This window comes from Chanodichthys erythropterus, chromosome 2 (genome assembly GCF_024489055.1).
Source record: "Chanodichthys erythropterus isolate Z2021 chromosome 2, ASM2448905v1, whole genome shotgun sequence".
Lineage (NCBI taxonomy): Eukaryota > Metazoa > Chordata > Actinopteri > Cypriniformes > Xenocyprididae > Chanodichthys > Chanodichthys erythropterus.
In genome coordinates, this window is record NC_090222.1 from 26,647,424 (window position 1) to 26,674,731 (window position 27,308).

At 36.8% G+C, this 27,308-nt stretch overlaps 1 protein-coding gene across 1 annotated transcript in view; it reads right to left on the bottom strand.

Annotated features, from left to right (window-relative positions):
- Positions 1–27,308, bottom strand: part of pear1 (platelet endothelial aggregation receptor 1) — a 48,330-nt gene that overhangs the window by 6,019 nt on the left and 15,003 nt on the right. The window contains exons 2-17 of the mRNA XM_067407059.1: positions 17,404–17,514; positions 15,548–15,649; positions 14,908–15,008; positions 14,702–14,794; positions 11,267–11,391; positions 10,919–11,040; positions 10,376–10,484; positions 10,151–10,287; positions 6,653–6,865; positions 6,189–6,363; positions 5,631–5,751; positions 3,628–3,791; positions 3,183–3,285; positions 1,047–1,193; positions 830–961; positions 286–414 (exon numbers count right to left, since the gene is read on the bottom strand). Of these exons, the coding sequence (XP_067263160.1) occupies positions 286–414; positions 830–961; positions 1,047–1,193; positions 3,183–3,285; positions 3,628–3,791; positions 5,631–5,751; positions 6,189–6,363; positions 6,653–6,865; positions 10,151–10,287; positions 10,376–10,484; positions 10,919–11,040; positions 11,267–11,391; positions 14,702–14,794; positions 14,908–15,008; positions 15,548–15,649; positions 17,404–17,510 (2,080 nt within the window). The 5' untranslated portion in view covers positions 17,511–17,514. The remainder of the gene's footprint in view (positions 1–285; positions 415–829; positions 962–1,046; positions 1,194–3,182; positions 3,286–3,627; positions 3,792–5,630; positions 5,752–6,188; positions 6,364–6,652; positions 6,866–10,150; positions 10,288–10,375; positions 10,485–10,918; positions 11,041–11,266; positions 11,392–14,701; positions 14,795–14,907; positions 15,009–15,547; positions 15,650–17,403; positions 17,515–27,308) is intronic.

Sequence of the window (27,308 nt, forward strand, 5' to 3'; positions counted from 1 at the left end):
TCCAGTACAAATATCTAAACATTTTTAAATCCAGATATGTTTACTTGAGGTGCAAAATGACATAAGATAGTTTAGTTTTCTGAGAAATAAAATGAAATGCTTAAAACTAGATAAAAATATCTGCCAAAGGGGTAAAAACAATCAACTTAATTCCAAGGTGAAACAGAGAAAATTTTATTTTCTTCCCTTCATTTTGAAAAACTTTTAGAAAACAAACAATATGCATAAGATCTGAAAATCTAATAGCCAGTGAAATCAAATAAGGTCTGTTGTCCAGAAACTCACATAAAGAGCAGTCCGGTCCAGTCCATCCTGAAGGACAAATGCACAAACCGTCCTGGTGATGACATGTTGCATTGTTGGTGCACCTGCACACATTGCTACAATGGCTTCCATACCGACCAATGGGGCAGGCTAGAAATAAGATAAAAACAGCATTTATAGAGGATTGTACTGAAGACAGTCTGCCGCTATGGAAGATATAGCAGGTTTAAAGGGATAGTTTACTCACAAATGAAAATTCAGTAACTATTTATTCACCCTCATATAATTTCAAACCTTTATGCTGTTATTTGTTTTTAGTGAATAATGAATTAAATTGACAACTTTTATGGTGCTTTTTGGTGTTTTTTGGCCTTTTTTGGAGCTTGACAGATAAGGTCACTATGAATTGCATGTAAAATTTCTGCTTTGAAATTCTCCTTTTGTGTTAGATTTTTTTTTTTGTTAGATATTACATGAGGTGGTTGAGTAAATCATGACAAAATTTAGATTTTTACATGGCTGATCCCTCTAGGTAAGTGTGTGTTTGTGCATGTGTATATCTAACCTTGTTCACACAGTTGTCCGGTATATCCAGGCTGACACATACAGTCGCCTGTAATGTGATGGCAGGAGACGGCATGTACACATGAAGGGCATTGACGGCTGCACCTCTCTCCGAATAGACCAGCACTACACACTACAGGGAAAAGTTGAGAACACTCTCTAAACCAGCTCTAATGTGACCTTAACTCACAGGGATGAGGATGAATGTATACACTTACTGTGTTCACACTGAGCTCCCCAGAACCCCGGTTTGCACAGGCAGGTTCCCGTATGTGCCTGACAGGTGGCGCTGTGGAGGCAGGAGCAGGTCTGGTTGCACTGAAGGCCCCAAGTTCCCTCTGGACACTGCTGTGTACACCGCAGTCCTGCAGAAAAAATAAATCATTGCTTAAACTCTTATGTGCTGTCTGAGGTGTAGTGCTTCGAAAAAAATCCAAGTTTCATCAGTTTCACACTTTTCCTAAAATTTGGAGAACTGATTATATACAAGACTGATAATATACTTCAACCATTTTCTATAAAAACTGTCACTTATTACTTATGTTTGGGGTCTCAGATATATTTTTATGAATCTCTGACTAGTGTACTGTATACTGTAGAGATTTCAATATTACCATTATTATTATTATTATTATATTTACATGTGCATCACTGGCACCAAAAAAACAAAACAAAAACAAGGGGTCTAAAAAGAAAAATCTAAAAAGAAAATGATATATGAATATATATGAATATATATGATTATTAATATAATATACAGGGTGTTAATATAAATATATGATATAATAATTAAAAATGTCTACAGTTCATTAAGAGTGATATCAATAGAGAGGAATCATTAAAAATATATAAAATGACACTGCAATATACTACTTCTACTAATTTTTGTAGTATGTAAACTATTTACTGTGTGTATCGTGGCCAAGAATTAAGACTTATTAATTTGTTCTCTCATTTTAGTAAACTGTGGCCACTTTGAACTAATTCATTCCCTTGTTTTGATTTAACTAATGCAGGGGAAGTAATTATTACAACATGCGCATGATTTAGTAAAACGAGTAATCAAATTATTATATCATGAGCACGATTTACTTAAAACAAGGGAATGAATTAAAACATGCTGACGTATTAGTAAGTTGTGGGAATGTGTGTTAATTCACAGCTATGTATACATATTTTTTCCCCTGCATGTCGTGCAGGGCTCCATAAATACTGAATAGGGCATACAGCACACAATACTCTATCCCATAATGCAATGCGCTTGGCATGTCCTTTTATTATCAATCATGATTTTTACCTCCTGCTTGACTCATTATTTGATCAACCAAAAGCTGCTACTGATTTAAAGGTGCCGTAGAATGTCTTTTTAAAAGATGTAATATAAGTCTAAGGTGTCCCCTGAATGTGTCTGTGAAGTTTCAGCTCAAAATTTTTTTAACTGCCTATTTTGGGGCATCATTAAATATGAGCCGATTTAGGCTGCGGCCCCTTTAAATTCTCGTGCACTCCGACCACGGAGCTTGCGCTTGCCTTAAACAGTGCATAAACAAAGTTCACACAGCTAACATAACCCTCAAAATAGATCTTTACAAAGTGTTCATCATGCAGCATGCCCAATCGTGTAACTATAGTATTTATTTGGATGTGTACATTTGATTCTGAATGAGTTTGAGGCTGTGCTCCGTGGCTAAAGCTAACATTACACACTGTTGGAGAGATTTATAAAGAATGAAGTTGTGTTTATGAATTATACAGACTGCAAGTGTTTAAAAAATGAAAAAAACAACAGTCTTGTCTCCGTGAATACAGTAAGAAACGATGGTAACTTTAACCACATTTAACAGTACATTAGCAACATGCTAACGAAACATTTAGAAAGACAATTTACAAATATCACTAAAAATATCATGATATCATGGATCATGTCAGTTATTATTGCTCCATTTGCCATTTTTTGCTATTGTTCTTGCTCGCTTACCAAGTCTGATGATTCGGCTGTGCACAGATCCAGACGTTAATACTGGCTGCCCTTGTCTAATGCCTTGAACATGAGCTGGCATATGCAAATATTGGGGGCGTACATATTAATGATCCAGACTGTTACGTAACAGTCAGTGTTATGCTGAGATTTGCCTGTTCTTCGGAGGTCTTTTAAACAAATGAGATTTATAAAAGAAGGAGGAAACAATGGTGTTTGAGACTCACTGTATGTCATTTCCATGTACTGAACTCTTGTCTCAATTTTTAATTCTAGGGCACCTTTAAACCTTCATCACTGTATACTGTATAGTTTTGTGTATTATTTATTAGGCCGTATACACAGTAGGCCTTGCAAATGGGAATGAAGTCCATACCTGTCCAACCAGGTAAACACAGACACTGGCCTGTAACACTCTCACATCCTTCATCATGCAGACAGTCACATTTATGCTGACAGCCTGGGCCGAATGTCCCGATCTGTTTAAACCAGAATGGAAATACTGATTCAGAATGATCAAGTAACTGACTCTGCCCAGTGAGATTACACAGCTCTAACAAAATTACTACTTTAATTTAAATGATGGCAATGCAACATATACTCATAAGGGTGTTATGCATTTGCCATCAGGTTAATAACTTATGCTGATGGTGTAAAAATTACTGAAGCTGATTTAGGAGACAGATATGCTGAACCGACAACAACACAGATGTCAAATTCAGTTCATGGGTGGAAAAAGTGTGACTTGCCTGCATCTTCTGAACTGGTTATTGTAAATCAAATACATGTGCACTGTAGGATAAAGCAGATATTTGACTTACTGGACAGGGCTCATCACAGGAAGCTCCTCTCCAGCCTGCGGTGCACCTGCAAGAACCATCGTCAGGGTGGCAGGATGCTCCATTTGCACACTGGCAGGTGAAGTTGCAGCCAGGGCCCCATGTGTCCTCTGAACATGCGATGGAACAGTCAAGTCCTCTCCACCCTAAACACACACACACATAAAAAAAATAAAAAAAAATAAAAATAAAAATTGGTTGGGGTGACATTGTTCTCTACGGAGCCCCAGACATACACGATTTATTAATTCGTTCCCTCGATTTTCTAAAACGTGCGCACGATTTAATTTTTTTTCTTGCATGTCATGTGCGGGGGTCCGTAGTTCTCATTTCTCCCATCAGACAGTCAATACTTAAGAGGAGAGGCTACAGAAGGGAAAAATATTTGAAAAGTTAATATAATAAATATTTTCAGTTTTAAAATATTTTAAAATATAACAATGTAATTGATGGCAAAGCTGAATATTCAGCAGCCATTACTCCAGGAATCAGTGTCACATGATCCTTCCAAAACATCTCAGGTTACGACTGTAACCCTGGTTCCCTGAGAACAGGGAACGAGACACTGCGTCCTAGAACGCAACTGGGGAACGCCCTCACATGACCGGTGTCTGAAACAATCTGTCCAATCTTGACAATCCTGGCCGGCGACAGCCTATGACGAAAAACAGGTGTAACCAGGAAATATAAAAGAGGCACCTGGAGAACATATCATCCACTTATCGTCTGAAGGGACTGACAGCAGGCAGAATGGAGGCATGGCAAAGAGAAACAGTGTCTTGTTCCCTGTTCTCAGGGAACCAGGGTTACAGTCATAACCTGAGACGTTCCCTTTCGAAAGGGAACTCGCAACTAGAACGCAACTGGGGAACGAAATACCCACGCTGCCATGCCGAGAGGAGTGCATGCCACATGGCTGAGAAAAAGAGGCTCTAGAAAGCTAAGCACTCAACTCCTTCTGGCAGTTGGACATAGTGGTGTATAAGAGGTAAAAAATTATAATATATATATATATATATATATATATATATATATATATATATATATATATATATATATATATCTATCTGTGTGTGTGGGCCATAACCACCACAGACACTGAGGGGGACAAGTCTCCAAATAGAGAAATGGCCAAATTGTCCCCCCAATATTTGATATATTTGATGTTTTAAAAGTAAAATTTTTGGTCTGCCTCAGTGGTCTAACAGCGCTCATCACTGTCAGAATGAATGAGCTGGTCAATTAAATCAAAGAAGGCGGGGCTTACTGTTCACAGAACATGAGTGTGAATTCCAATGTGCCACTTTCGTTTTAGCAGTAAAACTGTACGTGGCGAGTAAGTAGCTAAACATTTTATATTTGGTGACTGTTTTATGATTGAAATATTCAGTGACCAATAGTAATATCCAGTGATGCAAACTACTCAACATTTTTATGAAATTTTGCCTTTTGAATTTGCCTTTTGAAAACATGCTATTATTTGATTAATATGATATGATTAATGTAATTCATAACAGAATGTGAAGAGACAAAAACATTTTGCGTTTTTGACATATTAGAGATACAAATAAGACTGAACATGTTTTTAAAATGATATTATTTGCAAATAGTTTAAATTGATTACTTAATAACTATATATACCTGGAACTTTTACCGTTCTTATTTATTTTTCATTATTCCCTTAAATTCTTTTTAATCTTTTAATTTTTTAATTCCTTTTAATAAAATAATGTTCCAATAACAGGAAATCATGGCCCCCCCAATGTACAAGACATGGTTACAGCCTTATATAACCATAAATAATATAAAGATCAAGAGTGCATTCGTAAACAGTATTTCACAGCATTGTTCCCTTCATTTAGTCTTTTCATTCATTGTTGACTCGTTTACTGAATCACTGACGCTCTAGATTCATTGACCAAGTGTTTTATTCACAATTTAATAAGTCCGTTCTTTCTTTTAATGTGTAGTGTACCAAAGCTCACCTTCCTTACAGAAACATGTTCCATCAATGGGAGAGCAGGCTTTAGAGTTTACACAGGTACAAGGAGACGAGCAGCCCTTCCCATAGAAACCATCCTCACAGAGCTTCTCGCAGTGCAATCCCTACACACACACACACACACACACACACACACACATATAGGTATAGTCAAACCAAAATATATTTAGACACCTTGAACATTTCATTCATTAATACAGTTTATTCACTATAGTTAAAAAAAAATGGTAATAAAATATGACAAGATATGACAACTGTGTCAGAAAAAATAAATCTTAATTATGTCAGATAACACTTAAGCAAAACAAGGTCAGGTCAAATTGTCTAAATAATTTTTAGTTCCAAATTTTTATCAATTTTATTGGTAGTCCACTGTATGAAGAATTTTTGGGTATGATATGTCACAGTTTACTTTATTTTGCTATCCTCACTTACATAAATGAACTATAGTGTCCTGCAAACATCTGAGGTGCCATTAGTTACCTGTATAGTGAGTTATTGCAGAAGTTATTTTGTTTGTGACCATGTCTGTCCCACTCACCGTATATCCGGGTGCACAGTGGCACTTGCCGGTCACCGTGTCACACACTCCTCCGTTCACACAGAGGCAGGGTTCCAGACAACCGTTACCATAGTAACCATGAGCACAGGTTTCATTGCAGTACAGCCCCGCCCACCCAGGCTGACAGGTACACTCCCCCTTCAGAGGGTGACAGCTGTAACATCCACAACACAATCAAAACATATGATGACAAGCTAATTTTTTGTTATCAAACAGCGTTTGGTTAATAGAATGATCAGTTGATGGATAGAAACTGATTGGTCAACACAAATAGTGAGTCTTTGTTCTCAGCAGATTTGTTATTGTTAACTAAAACTATTAAATATTACCACTATAATTGGCTCTGAGAACAAAGATGCATGTAGTTTTCTAGTAGTAGTTGTGTTCACATTGGCAAATCAAAGCTAGTGATCATCAGTAAGGACATCGAAGCACAAGCACACCTGAGAGTGTTTTGTGAGTTGCAGAGGCAGCGGTGTTCGCAGTGCATGCCGTAGGTCCCATCAGGACACATCCTGTGATCACAGCGCTGACCCTTAAACCCCGGCTCACAAAGACACCCGCCGTGGATGTTATAGCAGCGGGCTCCGTTAGCACAGTCACATACACCCTTACAGTCCTCGCCATACGTACCCACTGGACACTCCTCGTTACACCTTCACAGGAAACAAACCATATAACTACATTGCTCAAATAACTATCACAGGTTTTATTGTGGATATCTAGCTTTTCTACAGCTACAAATCCATAGTTCCATCACTAAATATTTTAAATGGCCAAATACAATCAGTAAGTTTATACAATTACCTGCATTGTTAAATGCAGATAAAATACAGATATTTATATTATTTATTTGATAATACAATTTTATTGATAATTATGTAATAATATTTTTATTTTATATTATATATTATTTTTATTAATGTAAAATGATTTTGACAAATGTAAAATTATTATTAATGTCAAATGTAAAATCTTGTCCCTGAAGAAAAAGAAGAAACTGCACTCAAGGACGCTTAAAGGGATAGTTCACCCAAAAATGAAAATTTGATGTTTATCTGCTTACCCCCAGGGCATCCAAGATGTAGATGACTTTTTTTCTTCAGTCGAACGCAAATTATGATTTTTAACTGCAACCGCTGCCGTCTGTCAGTCAAATAATAGCAGTGATTGGGAACTTGAACAATAAGAGTCGAAAAAAACTTCCATAGACAAATCCAAATTAAACCCTGCGGCTCGTGACGGCACATTGATGTCCTAAGACACGAAACGATCGGTTTGTGCGAGAAACCGAACAGTAATTATATTATTTACCTCTAATACACCACTATGTCCAACTTCGTTCAACTTCTGGTTAGTGAGGTCTGATCGCGCTCTGACAACGGAAGTGATGTCTCACGCTCATTGAAGTATATGGGCTAGACATCACTTCCGTCACCAGAACGCGTTTTTTGACCTCACTAACAGGAAGCTGAACAAAGTTGGACATAGTGGTGTATTAGAGGTAAAAATTATATAAATAATGTTCGGTTTCTCGCACAAACCGATCGTTTCGTCTCTTAGGACATTAATGTGCCGTCACGAGCCGCAGGTTTTAATTTTGATTTGTCTAAGCAAGTTTTATTTACTGTTATAGTTGAAGTTCCCATCCACTGCTATTATTTGACTGACAGAGGGCAGCGGTTGCAGTTAAAAATCATAATTTGCGTTCGACTGAAGAAAAAAAGTCACCTACATCTTGGATGCACTGGGGGTAAGCAGATAAACATCAAATTTTCATTTTTGGGTGAACTATCCCTTTAAAGGTGCAATATGTAAAATTTTCTGTGCACTAGAGGTCGCTAGAGGGCTATTCAAAACAAAGGCATAGCTTGATGACGCCAAGTTTGAGCGCGGAATCTTGGGACATGTGGTCTTCACCTCAACGGCCGATGGAAAATAATCAGGATATGACTCGGGCAGAAATCATGTTCATGGATGCGATTATTAACGTTACTGTAGTATGGAGCAGAGCAGGACCGAGTGTTGTGGCAGCTGGACACACTGTGAGCAGCGGAACTCTTATTATGCCACAGACGCCGGTGCCACCTCTGCTTTTCCAGTCATGAGTATGAGGTAACTCAGCTCTGTTTATCATATTAGATATATTTGAGTGTGTTGAAAATGATATAACGTTACTCTGTGCATTTGCTCTGCGGCTGCTGTGAGACACTGTTGAACACTGCAGTGAACTAGATCGATTTTAGAATATCATATTAAATGCTGGATAGCTTGTGTTGATAAATGACATGCAATTAATTTTAAAACATATTGTATGATGGAGAAAATTCTGTATTACTGTTACTAAAAATAAAGCTGAATCTGATTATGCTGTTAGCTACTTGACAAAATAGTGTTTTTCTCTGAGGCATGGTAAAGCATGTTACTCTCGGAAAATCAAGAGAACTAGATTTAAACAATAAGACTAAACATGTTGAGCTATATAACAATAATTAGTTTTTCTGTCTATGAATATATCAAAACAGTTGTTCCCTTGTCTATTAAAACATGTAAATATTAAAGCGTCTTTGGTGTTTCCATGGTTTCTAACAAAATAAAACCGGAAACCGAGGGTAACGCGGGTATGACGGAATTGACAGGCGACTCCTCGCACGTCCCGGATCCTTGGTTAAAATTGCAATTTTCTAACGATTTACAAATAGTTGCAAACATTTGGGTTATTTTAAGTACTCAAGTGAACAAAATATATAACACTGGCCTAGTGGTTTTTGGATATTTTACTGCAAAATTCTTACATATTGCACCTTTAAGCCGCTTTTCCACCCTTGGTCCGAATGATTCTAAGAACTGTGAGGAGTGGTTCTGGTTATTTTTCCACTTGAGCTTGGTTCAGCTTGGCACGTTTACAAACTGTTCTCGGCCTGGAATTCTCAGCAAGATTGGCTGAACCGTGCTGCTAGAATGCGTGTAGTGACATCACCACTCAGGATTGGTAACTTGTCTGTTGCCTGGCTGCCAGTTTCTCTGTATTTAGTGAAAGTGTGCAATTTGAGTGAAGTAAACAGAAGTTAATAATAAAATTAAAAGAAATATCTGATCATCCATTCATCCTATTTACATCTCATATCGTCTGTAATCTGTTGCCTTACCAAGCATTTGTATTAAGAGCTCTGTTTCCAAAGAGCTCTGTTATCAGCCTCACAGTGGAAAATGAAACAATATCCGTACTGGCTGGGCTGGATTGGCATGAATTGGAATGGTTAAAGGGTTAGTTGACCCAAAAATCATTCATTACTCTCCCTCATGTTGTTCCAAACCTGTAAGACCTTCGTTTCTCTTCAGAACACAAATTACAATATTTTTGATGAAATCTTTTTTTATCCTCCATTGAAAGCAACAAAATGCCCAAATTCAGTGTCCAGAAAAGTTGTAAAAACATCATTAAAATAGTCAACGTGACTACAATGGTTCAACCTTAATGTTATGAAGCAACGAGAATATTTTTGTGAGCAAAAACAAAACAAAAATAATGACTTTATTCAACAAATTCGTCTCCACGTCCGAAAAGCGGCTCAGGATAAAAAACCTCTCGGACTTCATCAAAATATCTTAATTTGTGTTCTGAAGATGAATGAAGGTCTTACAGGTTTAGAACGACATGAGGGTGAGTAATTATTGACAGAAATTTCATTTTTGAGTGAACTAATCATTTAAGCAATGAGAACGGTTTAGCCCGATGGTGGAAAAGTGGCTTTACAGTACAGCTTGATACTTATGGGCCTCAAGCATCCTTTCAACCCTGATGTTTAAACTATGAATTTTTTAAATTTATATAAGCTATAAATGCTTCATCTTTAGTCATAATTTGAAATAAAACTGTCTATCACCTGTGCTGGAATATTAGATTCTCCTAGTATAATCTGAGAATACATTATACAGACCTTTCTCCAGTGTAGCCTGCATCACACTGACATTGGCCCTTTTCTGGATCACAGTGACCTCCGTTATGGCAAAAACATTCTTTAGCACAGTTTGAACCAAAACGGCCCGGTGGACACCGCTCAGTACACACTGCACCCTGAAACAGAGAGAGAGAGAGGCTGAAAAACAGATGACCAACAAAGAATAATAGGAAACAAAACAAAACCAAGACACAGATTTCTCACCATCCAGCCGGGTGGACACAAACACACCCCTCTCCCTTGGCAAATGCCTCCATTCTGACATGGGCAGCGTACAGGACAGCGATTCGACCTCATACACGGCTTCTCACACCTGAGAGACAGAGACACCATTCAAAAATTGTTTTAGGATTGTAAAAATGTAAAATATTATTGAGATTATTTAACATTATTTAATTATTAGAACATTATTGAGTAAATGTTTAAAAAAGAATTCAGTTGTACACTTTTTTGGCCACTAAGCAGGGCAGCATTTCTTAAATGCATCGTAAGCCTAAATTGATCGTAGCTCCATTGGTGGCAATGGTTATGTGATCAACTTATTATTAAGACTGTACATGGCATTATATTTTCCACTAAAAACACCCAAATGAAATTGCAGAAAAGACAAATGTACAGTATATAATGCAATGCTCTGCAAAAATGTATAGGCTTAAGTGACTAAATTTAGCATTTAAAAATCCCTCCATAATATACAGAGAGCAGTAAGAAAGCACACTATTATTCTAGAGTGCTTCCTGTACTTACAGAGTTCCAGTAAATCCATCTCTGCACACACACTCTCCAGTGGTTTTATTGCAGAATCCTCCTGTTCCACACTGGCATTCCTGCAGACAGCCTTGACCGAACGACTTTGTGGGACAGGGGTCCTGGCAGGAAGAAAAATTGTTGAATTAAAATGATTTGACTTTTATTATAATGTATGTTGTAGCTTTAGGTTTTTGTAAATATCTTCTCCCAAATCACACAGTAAAAATGGAAAATGTGCAGTTGCTACCATTTTCATTTTAATATGGTATTCAATAATAGATCTGACTTGAATAAAACCAGTTCATTATTTACATGTTACCATATCAAGATCGATAAAGAGCATACCTGGCATTTTACACCAGTGTATCCGGCTGGGCACTGACAGGTTCCTGTAAGAGCATTACACTCTCCCCCGTTCTGACACTCACAGAGTCGCCTGCAGCCTGTACCCCAATGCTGGGCATCACATGCTGAACACAAACACAAATTCCAAATGTAGGATATCAGCAAACACACATATTATAAAATCTGTTTTAATGCATTAACAAAGTTTTCTTGTATAGCTCGTTTTCTTATTGTCTTAATTTGGTCTAATTTTCTTTGGGCATTTGAGGAAATTAGTGCTAAAGGCTTTCTATATACTTTAGAGATTCTCTTAAGCATCCCTGGCATTTAGAGCATAACAAATTGATAGTGTGATTGACTGGAGAGTTTGTACGGAGCTCAACAAAAGGAATGAGTTTCAAATGGGAAATTTAACAGATGGAGTTTGGCTGGACCTCAGAGAGAGCTTAGGCCAGCGCTCACACAGGGATTGGATTTCGGTCATGACACAACCTAAACTGATGACACGTACCCTTTACGGGTTAAGAAGAGGAATCCATCACAGACACAGACACACACACACACACACACACACAGACACACACACACACACACACACTTCTCTGGAACCTAAAGAGATCATCAGTGAGGATCAGAGCTCATTTGTCTCCAACAATACATCTTAACTTCTGTATTTCAATGTATTGCAGGGTTTCTTTCTATTTTGATTTAAAAAGATATATATATATATATATATATATATATATATATATATATATATATATATATATATATATATATATATATATATATATGTAGATATATTAGAAATCATTCTAATATCAAGAAACATTATCACATTTATTAACATGGTCAAGAATCATTTATCATTACAGATGAAAACCGTGATGTTCATGAACATTTATTTGAAGTAGAAATCTTGTAATGTCTTCAACTTTTGATCGATTTAATGTGTCCCTGCTGAATATTATATATATAAAAATCTTACTGACCCCAAACTTTATACTTTTTATATATTCTGCAGACAGTTTGAGAAATGTCTGTTCTGTCCTTCCACTTCAGAGCAGAGATTTAGAGTCTTGGGGTCTGACACTCTGACAACGGGGGATGTGAATGATTCCAACACCCACTTTCACATATCACACTTTAGGAAGTGGAGCTCACCAGCTGTCTCGATTCAAACACTAAGCTGACGTCCAACCAGTTCTCTAAGCAAACGCATACCACTTTAAAAAGACAAGAGGAAGTGTCAGAACTTAATTTTTTTTTCAGCTCAAAGCAGTTTCTTTGATGGTGACACTTAATTGAGCTACACTACAAGTCCAAATTTTTGTTCCCAAGCCCCCATGCCCTAAAGTCCCTCAGGATAAATCAGCATCATCTGAAATTACAAACTTGTGATGGAATATTATAAACAAATGAAGCCGATCACTTTCATTCTCTTAGTTCATGTGAGTCTGTTTATATTGTACGAAGATGAAAACTCAAATAAGAACAGTTTTATTAAACAGCATGCTTCCAGTAAAAATGGAATGACTTTTTGAGATGTGGGAAAATTCCTCTCTAATCCAATAGGGAAAAGTTGTTGTTGGGTTAACGGTCTTGTCTTGAAGGGCACTTTCCCAGAAGATCCTACTTAAATAGTTAACCGTGAATTTCTTTCTAATGCGAAAATGCTGAACATTATGGACATTCCACTCCAAACGCTGTTTTTGTTTTGTGTAGCATTCATTTTGCCTTTTAGTGTATCTACTATGATGTTATGTATATTCTACTTTATCAATGATCTCTTTTGCATGGTTTTAAACAGGCAAGAAGTCTTATAGCAGTTTGATAGAGTTTGGCCTTTAGTCTCTCAGGACAGAGTGAAAGAAATGTGTATTTAAAACCTCAAACCTCTCTAATTTCCCACAAAGCTCCCAACACACAGGCATTCAGGAAGTGTCAAGCCTCCTCTTGCCAAAGCGAGCTAATAATGGGGTTTCACAGTCCAACCAAACAAAGAGCAAGGCAAAATTAGAGAGAGGTCTTCTGCCTAGAACCAGAGTCTTGAGTTTCCATTTCACTTATGTAAACTCCACTCAAGAGCCTATATAGCATTGTACTCCTCTGAAACCACAGTCTTTCAAATCAAATCAGTATTACAGACAAAGATACTACAGTAAACACCCAATGTTGTCACTGGCATAGACAAGGACGGTCGTGTACTGGACAGTCAGTGCGACACTACAAAATTACTAAAACGTAAAGGGTTAGTTCATCCCGAAATGGAAATTCTGTCATTAATTACTCACCCTCTTGTCATTCCAAACCCGTAAGACTTTCCTTTATCTTCAGAACACAAATGAAGATCTTTTTGATGAAATCTGAGAGCTTTCTGTCCCTCCATACCCAGACAGCAACATAGTGTGGCACAGATCCGGCCCACATCTGGTACATGTGGATTACACACAGACCAGATGTGGGCCAGATCTGGGCCAACACTATGTTGCTGTCAGGGTAGACAGCTATGTGACTACCACTTTGACACTTCAAATAGTTCATGAAGAGATTGGAAAACTAATCCATATGAAGTGAGAGGTTTAATCCAAATTTTCTTAAGAGACACAATCACTTTATATGAAGAACAGATTGAATTTAGGCTTTTATTTACGATCTTATGAACTTTGTGAATCATCAAAGTAGTTGCGTAGGTTGTCAATGGAGGGACCGTAAGTTATCTAATAAAGTTCTTCTTTTGTTTTCCGAAGATGAAGGAAAGTCTTACGGGTTTGGAAGGACATGAGGATGAGTAATTAATGACAGAATTTTCATTTTTGGGTAAACTATCTCTTAAAGTTATTTTAGAGAAATGTGCCAAATTAGATGAGAAAAACTGCAGATGCACTAGAAAATGTAGCTGTGCAAAACTCTTATTTTATTTTCATTTTGATTATGCATACACATACTAAACGAAAAGAAAGGAGTAGAGTTAAGTTGAGAACAGATGCAGAGAGGAGAGGGAAAAGAAAACAAGAGGAAAAAGAAAAGGGAGAAAATGGGGCCCAAAAAAATATGCACAGCAACACTAACAAATGACAACACGTTCAAAATGAAGCCAGAACACTGGCTAGTGAAAAGTCTCTCCTTATGAAACCCTGTGCATGACCATGTGTGCTACAGAAAGAAGAAAAAAGAGTTTCCAGTATTGGATAAATTAAACATTTATTCATAATCCATCCAGATTGTTCTTCCTCTGTTCACCTTCTTGGATTATTTTTTTTTAACATAGCTTGTTGCAAAGCATATAGGATTGCTGCCTTAGAATTGAGCATAAGCAAAGATGTTGCCTACTTGTTTGAAACAGCTTTCACACTGATAATGCCTTTAAATGCTGCACTTTTTAGTTGTTTTTGTGTGTCAGAATAAGGAGAGAAATTGTGACGCATAACTCACAGCTGGAACAATCGTCTCCACGCCAGCCGCTCTCACACTGGCAGCGATCAGGTGCTACACAGCGGCCATGGACACACTCCTTAGTGCAACGTGCTACACACACATAGAGCAGAAAGGAAAAAATAAACACGCAGAGAGATGAAAAATACAAAAACAAACCGTTCAAAACCATTCAGTTAGAGGTAAAATGTCAACGTAATACTCACGAACACATTTATTACTGCTTTCATAGAAGCCACTGCAGCAGTGATACCTCTTACGATAGTCCATTTTCACCACCTGCCTATAAAGTGTTTTATAGGTGATCCTGGAGAGTGAATAAGAGAAAGAGTTTAATAACCTCCATTATAAACACTGGAAAATGCAAGACCACACAAAATTCATTATTTCATTATCACAGATCAGCTGTAGTTGGAATATAAAGTCCCTCAGTAAGACTTCTGTAAGATTCGGTAGTTGTCTTGGATCAACTTTTGGCACCTTCTAAACATAAATGTATAATATTTAGAAATGTATTAAACATTCAGTGCCCTTCCTATTTGCCTTAGTTCAGATTAAACTTAAAAGGCCTTTGGGAGCCGCCGTAAGACCGGCAGGGAAAGTGATCCATGCCAGCATTATTACAAAGGGAGCATGTGTGCACGCCAGCATCACAATTACTTGGATTCGAAGCAATTTTAAGCCTCCACTGCCAAACCAAACAATCCCTCCAATGACCTAAGCTGAAGACCGAAAACCTCTGCAGCTCAGTAGGATGAAAGAATTCATGCTGCGTTTAGTCTAAGTCAGCTCAGTGTAACTGTGAGTAAATGCTCGAGTGCATGTGTGTTTGTCAGTGTATGTCACCTGTGCCGGGTGCATTTGTTAGCGCTCCAGGGTTCAGAGCAGGTCTCTTCACGCACATAGTCGAAAGGCTGAGCATATGACTCCTTCACTGAAGTGGTGAAACTAAAAAGGAACAAAGATTTTGTCATGCTCACCAGTCGACATAATAAGTGCAGGAATTGTGTCTGTAGTAGAGTGTCTTGCTCAAGGGTATCATGTGTTCAGTTTGTGGTGATAAAACCAAGAGAATTAGCTTCTTTTTGGGCCATAGGTTCCCTCAGGGATTTATAATGGATTTTTAGAATTACAGTTTTTGATTTATGAGTAAAATAAGGTCTGTGGTTAAGATTACTTGAAAAGGCTCCCACACCATAAATGGGTCTTTCTCAAAAATGACTTTCTGACTTGTTTCAGTCAAAAGTTCAGTTCAGTTTTTTCGCCATTAAAATGATTTTGAAAATTCCCATCCATCCATTCTCCAGACAGCTTGTCCTACTGTATGTAGGGTCTCAGGCATTTTAAAATAATTTGACATTATTTTACTTTGAATTTTGAAACCATTGTGTGCTAAAAAAAAAAAATTAAAGTTGCTATGTACTTAAGGACCCGATATTATCTAAGATTGTTTCCGAATGTAAAAAAAATGTAAAAGATAATTGCGATATATAAACACACAATTACGAGTTATATAGTCAGAATTGCGAGATATATACTAGCAATTGCGAGAAATAAAGTCAGAATTGTGAGATATAAATTCACATTTCTGACTTTTTTTTTTCGCAATTGTTTATATCTCACAATTCTGACTTTATAACTCACAATTGTGTTTATTTCTCACAATTCTGACATTATAACTTGGAGTTATATAGTAATATAGTTATAATAATTGGAGTTTAGATCACGCAATTCGGAGAAAAAAGTCAGAATTGCGAGATTAAAAAGTCACAATTACCTTTTTTATTCAGTTGCTGAAATAAGCTTCCATACGATACATTTTAAGCAAAAATTAAGAAGGAACTGGTGAGACATAATTTCAGGCCAAAACAAAGGGTTGGAGTTCATTTCAGGAGTTTGAAACAAAGTGAATTTTCCAGAAAAGCACAAACATCCCAGAAATGTGACTGACGAATCGGAAATCGGAAAACCACCAGGCATCAGTATAAAGCCACAGTCAAAATTTCCTCAGACACTGCAATGAACAGGATATTATGTCATACTCTAGGGCTTGTTTTTATAAATAAATAATAACAAATAATAATATATTCGAAATATGAAAATATACCATTTACTTGACTTTCCTGCAACACTGCAAACCTGTAGCTTTGAAGTTTTAAAGCTTTAAATCTTCTGCCCATGTCTCCCGCATTTGCATGCATATGAATGGAAGTCAATGGAGCCCAAGTCAAGTGTGATCGCTAAGTTTCTTGTGATGTCCAGAATGTCTAACCACCTTTCCAAAGAGTATTATTGCAGCAGAAATTATTACCAATAAAGGTTGAGTAGTGACATCTAGTTTAAATAAACTAAGTTCACAGAAACACAATAGAACAAGACATTGACTAATATTCCTACACGTACTGCATAAAAGACATTCTCATAACTCTTAAACTATATTGTCTGAGGCAGGTCTTGATATATTATGCAGTTTTGCTACTTCTGCAACTTTATCTGGTTTTAACAATACTTAGATGCTTTAGTTTGAGTTTTACTAGGAAAACAAGACACATATATTAACTGGGAACTGGATTTTTGCAGTGTTGTTGTTGTTTGACTTGCAAAAAATGATCTACAACAGCAGTTTTGGTTGCCAGTATGCAGTGGAGCAGATCGGCTGTTGGCAGTGTCTTTCAGAGCTCTGTACTGGAGATGATGCTTACCTTTCCCATAAACTGCACACGTTTGGATCTCGGGGGTCCAAAGACAATGACAGTTCACACACACAGCCCAAGACAAACAGGACCACACAGATCTCCGTCGTCTTCATCCTGCTGTAAGGAGAAAAACAGTCAACTGCCTTATAAAACATTAAAACTCTGCCCCTCAGAACTGTTGATGTGACACTGCAAGGCCAGTGCAAAGCTCTCCTTCCATTTCAAGACATATTGAAGCCATCTGGTTTTATTTATGAGGATGCTTTAGGCACGCTGTAGGAAAGGGACAGACAAGTCTCCCATGGTGAAGATTTCTGAGACTTTATGAGCACATGCTCTCTCACACACACATACACACACACACACACACACACACACACACACACACACACACACACATGTTTGTTTTTGTGAATTGTGGGGACTTTCCATAGACTTCAATGCATTTTACACTGAACAAACTGTACATTCTATCCCCCTACCCTGCCCCTACCCCTAAACCTAACCCTCACAGGAAACTGTGCAAACTTTTACTTTTTCACAAAAACTCATTCTATATGATTTATAAACCCATTTACATTGTGGGGACCGCTGGCTGGTCCCCACGATGTAGGTGAACTCAGGTTTATATTACATCATGGGGACATTTGGTCCCCACAATGTAATATAAACAAAAGCACACACACACACACACACACACACACACACACACACACACACACACACACACACACACACACACACACACACACACACACACACACACACACACAGTCTTCAGTATACTGAAATATACTATTCTCAGTATACACTGTCTCTTAGGAAAACTGTGAACCCATGGAGCATCACAGTGTTAAGCAGATACCCAGGGGCCCCACTAAGGGGGGGGACTTAGGACGATTCTAAGGGCCCATGCACTTTTGGGGGCCCCCAGAGAACAGTTTTATTAGTAGTAACAGTCAGTGCCCGAAGTGGGCACTTCTCGCGCAGTTCTCACATGTTGCCGTATGGTACTCTCTTCTGAACGCCCACACCAAAACGTAGAATCATCAGACTATTAATTAATTGCACATTGCGCTTTTTGAGCTTTTATAAGCTGTACGAACTGAACGGATTGTCTGTGCAATATGACTGTGACTGAAGCCCAGTTGTTTAATTTTGCACGAGTGGCACGCAAATCACTGTAAGCACGTTCACCAGCGCGCTCCAAAAGTGTTAAGATTTGCACGAGCCGTTCCTATGTGACGCTGATGATAAAATGTGCAACCAATTTGGATTCTATTGAGGATATAAAATCTACAGAGAAAGTCGAACATGATCTAAAACAGCCACTAAAAGGACTGATGAAAAGAGGGGAAAACATCATCCTGCAAGCTTTTTAAACTCATGAAGGCCACATTTACTAGAATTGATCATGTTTTATTGTATTTATTGTGGCAAATTTTGGTTTTGTGGCAAAAGTTGTAGAATTTATAATAGATAATCTGTTAGAATAGATTTTTCACTAAAGATTTGTATTACAGCTGTGGCATGTAGCTATAGTTTGTGTCTGTGTTGCTATTTTTCATTACAAATGCTATAAAAAGAAAGAAAGAAAAAATTGTCTTACCTGTAATTGCATCCTTATTGTAACAAATGCTATAGTTAACAATTAGAAGAACTATGTTATTTAAGGCCGAGTACAAGTTAGAGCTTTAGAATATGGACCTTCTTGAATTTTTGACTAAACAATTGGTTTTCTTTAAGAATGTATAAATATGAATATTTGATTACTGTACTGTATTTTTCTTTTACATTTACATTTGCATAATAAATCATCTGCTAGTGCTAGCAACAGCCATGGGAAGTCTCTGACTAAATACTGATACCAAGTGGTTAAAAGCAATAGCAAAAGTAATAGGTTGTTATTATTAAAGGTGCCATCGAATGAAAAATTTAATTTACCTTGGCAAAGATGAATAATAAGAGTTCAGTACATGGAAATGACATACAGTGAGTCTCAAACACCATTGTTTCCTCCTTCTTATGTAAATCTCATTTGTTTAAATGACCTCCGAAAAACAGGTGAATCTCAACATAACACCGACTGTTACGTAACAGTCGGGATCATTATTATGTATGACCCCAATATTTGCATATGCCAGCCCATGTTCAAGGCATTACACAAGGGCAAAACATCCGGATGTGCACAGCTGAATCATCAGAGTAGGTAAGCAAGCAAGGACAACAGCGAAAAATGGCAGATGGAGCGATAATAACTGACATGATCCATGATATCATGATATTTTTAGTGATATTTTTAAATTGTCTTTCTAAATGTTTTGTTAGCATGTTGCTAATGTACTGTTAAATGTGGTTAAAGTTACCATCGTTTCTTACTGTATCACGGAGACAAGAGAGCCGTCGCTATTTTCATTTTTAAACATTTGCTGTCTGTATAATGCACAAACACAACTTCATTCTTTATAAATCTCTCCAACAGTGTGTAATGTTAGCTTTAGCCACGGAGCTCAGCCTCAAACTCTTTCAGAATCAAATGTAACCATCCAAATAAATACTTTACTCACATGTTCCGACGTATACATGCAGCATGAATGACGAACACTTTGTAAAGATCCATTTTGAGGGTTATATAAGCTGTGTGAACTTTGTTTATGCTGGTTAAGGCAGTAGAGAGCTCGGGGGCAGGGGAGCGCGAGATTTAAAGGGGCTGTGCACTGAATCGGCGCATATATAATTATGGCTCAAAATAGGCATTTAAAAAAATGAATAAAAAAAATCTATGGGGTATTTTGAGCTGAAACTTCACAGACACGTTCAGGGGACACCATAGACTTATATTACATCTTGTTAAAACTGGTTCTAGGGCACCTTTAAATTGCAGACAAAGATTTGGATAGCTAGGTTGACTTGTATGTTTGGTGCGGTAGAGGCCCCAACCTCAAATTCTTTCATAGGGCCCAAAATTGCTAGCGGCGCCCCTGCAGATACCTTCCTTGTCCAGACCACTTTTGAAATTGTGTTTAGTAAGGTTAAAAAATGGAACATAGACATGTTTTTTTGTCTTTTATATTAACTTATAAGGGAGCAAGCCGAAAAAGAGAGATAGTACTTATATAGGCCACTGAACACAAGTAAAGAGAAACATAATTCCCCAAATATAAATTTAAAACTTTTTTTTTGTGTAGTACAGGGTCTGGGGAAAGTAAACATAAATAAAAATATTAATATTAATAGTTCTAAATAAATAAATGAAACATTCTTGGATATCATGAGATTAATATTATTATTATTTTTTATTGAAAGATACAGTTCAAATTTCCCAGATAATATTTTTATTCACAAATGAAATGTAAAATATATGGCTGCCTTTATATTTTAGGTAAGGGGTTTCTTCCAAGGGGACCATTATATTTGGGGGTCCATGGTATCAAAAAAATCTTACAACCCCAGGTCTATTAGACCTTTTGAGTGGAGGAAACTCTTTAAAATTATATTGAATCATAAATCATTACTGTCAGTTTTAGTTTGAGAACAAATAAAAATAAAAAGTCATATGAAGGGTCAGTACGCCATTACACTCAACTCAAATAGACACAAACAGAAAGAAAGAAAGAGACCAGAACATTCCGGGTAGATGACAAGTTTTCATTAAAGAGCTATAGGATTTTATAGCTCTCCTTACTGGGCTGGAGTATATTATTCCTATTCTTCCTGGGGCTTTTTCTTTTCTTTAAGGGCTTCATTAGAAAAAGTGTTCGAGACCACATTAGGATTCCTGTGAGCTGAGAAACTAGGAGCGTGCTTAATGAGCAGTGCACCGCGACAGAGAGTCTGTGACAAACAAGTGGTTTAAATCTACTCTGAACCTGAAGCTGCGTTAATTACATTTAAGTCTAAGTAAACAAAAATTTTATGCAGGAGCAGATGAATTTTTTGGAAATTGCGTACTTGTCTCCAGCAGGAATTTGGCTTGTGTAAGGATGCTGACAGTTCACATGCTACCTCAATACAAAATCCATCTCATAAGTTCATGACACAAGCAACGCTAATATAAAAATATAAACAATAAATATTTGTATTTTAATGTTTAGAACACTACTTATTAATTTATTACATCAAAATGTGTTGTCAAATAAACAAGAAAATCAGTAAATATACTGATGTAAGTTTAAAATACACATCACAGTAATGGTTCCTGGCAAAAAAAAAAAGACAGTGATGGAGCATCTGAGTAATGTTTCTGAATGATTCACTGACTAATTCAAGCCACTAACTAACACGTGTTTTGTGAATCTTTATCTGAGTGATTAATTAAAAAGAACCGGTTCATAAGAGTCATATTTGCACAAATCAGACATACGACTTGTGCTGTGTTTGTTCAATGCTGTTTCCAGGAAAACAAGTTTTTTACCGACTGTCACCAATGACAAGTAGAATTTAAAACACTGGCACAAATGTTTATTTTTTGTAGCACTGGCCATTTGAGTGGCAGCCTGATGACCTAGAAGACTAAAACCCATAAGATTGATTGCTCTTGCTAAACTGTTGCAGGACTGCAGAGCTTTAAAAGGTGCAGTATTAAACCATGAGTGGATTTTAATGAGCCGAACAGATGCTGTGCCCGCACTCGACTGCTTTCATGTGGACAAATTATGGAAAGGACGCATACACGGCACAAACAAGAAGGGAGAGAGAGTGAGGGATTTCTTTCATCAACATTTTGTTTGCATCTGACACCAAGGATTGGTGCCACATTAAAAATGAGTACCATACGGCAGGATATTTTTAGGGGACACGCTTAATAATGGTGCTCACAAATGTCAAATGCTCCACATCTGCAGTAGCGTGAATGAGAGTGCTCTGATAACCCAAACCAAAGATGTTCTGTCATTATAAGGTCCCACAGTGATGTTCCTGGGTGACGATAAGGACACAATGGAAAAAGAAAGAAAAAACATGTAGTCATCTGCCTCTGGCTGGGTTGGTAAAACACGCTGTCCTCGTGCTTGGGAAGAGTACTTAAAGGGTTAGTTTAATTTCACCCAAAAATTAAATTTCTGTCATTAAGTTCCCACCCTCATGTCGTTCCAAACCAAGAGCTTCTTTCATCTTTGGAACTAGTGTTGTCAAAAGTACCGATACTTCGGTACCAAGTCGGTACTGAAATTTTGAAAATGTGACGATACCAGCATTTCTGTAGTACCGGTAGTACAGAGAATCCGGGTATATTCGGTACCCACTGATAGGACTGTGCCAGTATTTACTTGAATATGACACGAGTGAAGCACAAAGCTTTGTTAACAGAAAAATAATAGGTTAGCAATTAAATGTGACATCGCAGCCATAGAAACATTTTGGTCAATGCCGAATGAGACAGGTAGCTACGCAAGTCCATACATTTAAGCTTCGTATTCTGTTTTCCGAATCGCGATCTGGTCACCTGATTATCAAAAAATTAAACAATATTCCATTAGTTATTCCACTGAACATCTGTTTCTTTTCCCAAATTTTCACTCACACGGGGGATTATAAACGTTTCTCGTTCGCATTTAGGCCTATAGGCCATTCGCATTCTTTACTGTGGTAAAGTAGAAAAACACTGTAGGAAAGAAACCTTTTTGCTTGTACGTCAATTTCTATTTAAAGGATTAGTCCACTTTTAAATAAACTTTTCCTGATAATTTACTCACCCCCATGTCATCCAAGATGTCCATGTCTTTCTTTCTTCAGTCGAAAAGAAATTAAAGTTTTTGATGAAAACATTTCAGGATTTTTCTCCATATAGTGGACTTCAATGGGCACCAAATGGTTGACTGCAGCTTCAAATTGTTCTACATGATCCCAGATGAGAGATAAGGGTCTTATCTAGAGAAACCATCGCTCATTTTCTGAAAAAAATTGAAAATGATATAAGTTTTAACCATAAATGCTCATCTTGAACTGGCTCTCTTCTTCTTCTCCTCTATTAGAATTCCAGCAGTGTAGACGCTGCTAAATGTATTACTGCCCTCCACAGATCAAAGTTTGAGCTAATTGTTATATACTTGCTCTAGCATATTGCATATAAAAATGAGTTCATACTTTGACCTCTGGAGGGCAGTATTACACTTAGCAGCGTCTACACTGCTGGAATTCTAATAGAGAAGAAGAAGAAGAGCACTAGTTCGAGATGAGCATTTCTGGTTAAAACTTATATAATTTTCAATTTTTTTCAGAAAATGAGCAATGGTTTCACTAGATAAGACCCTTATCTCTCATCTGGGATTGTTTTAAACAATTTGAAGCTGCAGTGAAACTAATTTTGACCTTCAACTGTTTGGTGCCCATTGAAGTCCACTATATGGAAAAAATGCTGGAATGCTTTCATAAAAAACTTTAATTTCTTTTCAACTGAAGAAAGAAAGACATGGACATCTTGGATGACATGGGGGTGAGTAAATTATCAGGAAAAGTTTATTTAAAAGTGAACTAATCCTTTAACACAGTTTGTGCTTGTTATTAGACTTTATAAGGCGCGTCAAGTTTATTTGTATAGCGCGTTTCACACACCAGTGATTTTTAGTTTCGTTTTCTCTGACAGCGCTAAATCAAACATAGCCTGAATGTCTGATGATAAAACTCGCTCTTCAGACCTTTTACAACAAGTGTTAGTTGTTTGTAACATCAGGAGATAATATGAAGATATTATTAAAGAGAAATGGTCTCTTTCCTGCTCGTGTCCCACATCCCTCTCAAAGCGCAAAGCAGTCTATATCAAAGTAATAACGGGACTTTGGCTATATGACGCGTCTTTGTGTGGAAATAAAAAACAAATGCTTTTTTAAATAATATTTCACTGTCTTATTATTTAGGTTACCATTATTTACCAATATTTATTTTATAGTTTTACAGGCTGTAGTGTGTTGTTTCACTGATGGAATAGCTTTAATAAACAAGCACGTCTTTTACCCCTGTTGAAAAAACAAGCATATGCATATGGTAAAGTAGGTTTTGAAGCTGGTATGCTGGTTTGAGCTGATTTATGCTGGTCCAGGACCAGTTTAGGACTACTATGGACCTGCAGGACCAGTTTAGGACCAGCATTTGTCCAGCATATAGCTTCAAAACCTACTTTAACAGCACATGCTGTTTTTTTCAACAGTACACAATGGATGTTTGAGCATTTATTTATTTTATTTTATTTTTATATTTCAAAATTTATTTCATTGAGGTAGCCTATATACACACACAAACACACACACTCCAAATCATATTTAATATTTTTTAAAATAGGCTATATAAAATAGTAAAATAATTACAACAGATTTTGCTGTGGTACCAAAATTGGTACCGAGAACCGTAAAAGTTTCATGGTATCGGTACCGACTACTGGAATTTTGGTTCCGTGACAACACTATTTGGAACCACAAATTAAGATATTTTTTATGAAATCCAAGAGGCTTTTTTTTATCCTCCATAGAAAGCAATGTAATTTCCATCATTAAAGGTCCAGAAAAGTATTAAAGACTTTGTTAAAATAGTCCATGTGACTACAGTGGTTCAACCTTAATATAATGAAGCGACAAGAATATTTGTGCGCAAAAACAAAACAAAAATAACGACTTTATTCAACAATTTTGTCTCTCCTCTTTCATTCTCCTATGCAGTTGACGTAGTGAACGCAGTGCAGCGCTTCCGTATGCCGGCTCAGTATTATTTTAGATGAACAAAAGTCGGGTTTGGAACGACATGAGGGTGAGTACTTACTAACAGAAATTTCATTTTTTGGGTGAACTAACCCTTTAAGTGAATACGAAAGCAAATAATTCACACAGATATGAGCTTTTCATGCAGCTGGATATTGTGATTGAATTTTCATGGTTTTTAACTGTTTGATTCTATACAACAATCATTTAAAATATAGACAATTGGGAAAACTTTGTGTGTGTTGATATCTTTTTAGACTTGTTATAGTGTTTACTAAATAAAAACTAGTGAAAAATGACTTGGTTGAACCAGTTCTTTTTCATAAGTTAGTCAAAAAGATTCACAAAACAGCCTTGAATCAGATAATTAATGGTTTGAATCAGACTCACTACAAGAATAACAGTTTATATAAAACGTCCTACAATGTAGTGCATAGCAGTGTTTGTTGGAAATGAACTGACTGAACTGAAGCACTTTTGAACATAGTATCCTATGTTTAATTTATTGGCTCTAGTAGGTTTTTTTTGTTGCTGGTCTGGATCTTGGCCGTACTGTTGAGTCTCATGTTGTTTTTTAAACATCTCACCATGTGCATTGTGGTTTTAAGACACTGTGTCAAGTTAAAAATAGTTCTTTACTCTGTTCTGTTTAGCATCTTATGTAATCAGCCACTGAAACGTGTCCGTTTGAGGTCAGATGAACCTTAAACTACAGTACATTGCACATGTTTTTTTTTTTTTTCAAACTACATTTGGAACACAAAGAAAAAAGAAAAAAAATGAACACGCAGTCACAGTTTCTCATAAATTAATCATAAGTTAATTTCAGCTCTGATTGGAGTGAATTAAAGTTGGATTTAAAACTCTTTAGCTTTTAATGCTGGCACATAGGAGTATCATACACACAGGACACATGGCATTGATCAGATTTCCTTCTTTCCTTTCCTGTCCCTCTCCACGACTGCTTGGGGCCACATGCTAATTTAAGGAGAAAATATTAGTCATTATTTGGAACGGAGGGACACGGGGAAAGGAAAATAAGAAGAAAAGAAAAATGAGCCATCAAAAAAGACAGCCAGAAAGAGAGGGAAACAAAAAAGGAGAGAGACAGAGAGAGAGAAAGGTTGCATAATAGCTCTGGACCCTATGGACCCTCATGCATAAATAGTCTCTCATATAACAACTCATAATAATCATTCCAGTTCTCCACCAATTCCACAGACCACTGACAAATGTAGCAAAGAGCAGATATCCTGGCAGGATCCAACTAACACACGCTCATTCAAGCAAAGAAACACATATACTGAAACTGCCAAACCTGCAGTGAAATATATTGGGGAAAGACTGGAAAATGAGAAAAATAAGCTCTTAAACATTAAACATGTCTTTCTAAATCGACTGTTGTAGAAGTCCTCTTCAACAAAGAATGAGATTTGTGTATTATTCGTTAAAATAACACATAAACCTCTTTGCCCCTCCAGAGAGCATCCAAAGCTGACATCAGGACTTGGAAGACGCAGGACCGAACACAAATTCATGACCATTCGGAAAATGAGCGAACTATACAGCTGGAAAGCAAGTGTATTCAGCCCTTCTGTTTTAAGAAATATAGTGGGAACACAACAGTAACCAGATCTTTGGCCATGGGTTAGGGTGCTTATCTCTGAGTGAGGTCATGTGTCTGCTCCTCAAAGTGTCTGTTAAAATGCACAATTTGTTGTTGCAGTTCATATTAGGGCTGCACAATTTGTCGATTATTGTTATTATTCCCTTAAAATTGGAATTGTGAATATTAATTACGTTTATCACAATTTACACGGAATAATGTTTTGAATAGCTTTATACTATTGTTAGAAGCAACTGCATACCATATTTTATAAGAAAATAAACAAGCTGAAAACACTCTTTCTGAAAAACCTATTGCTTTTCTATAGCATTAAGCCTCAAATGTCAAATATACATTGGTTTAGTTTCTTCTTTAAATAATAATAAAAAAAGTAAAAATATGCATGGTATTATACTAAAACTAAAATTAAAACAATGGGAAAAAACCCTCAAGATAACCCGTAGAAAAAAAAAAAAACTTAAAGGTACAATATGTAAAAATTTTGCAGTAAAATATCCAAAAACCACTAGGCTAGTTTTATATATTTTGTCCAGCTGATTACAAACAATATCTCTAATGTTTTCAACTACTTGTAAATCATGAGAAAATTCCCATTC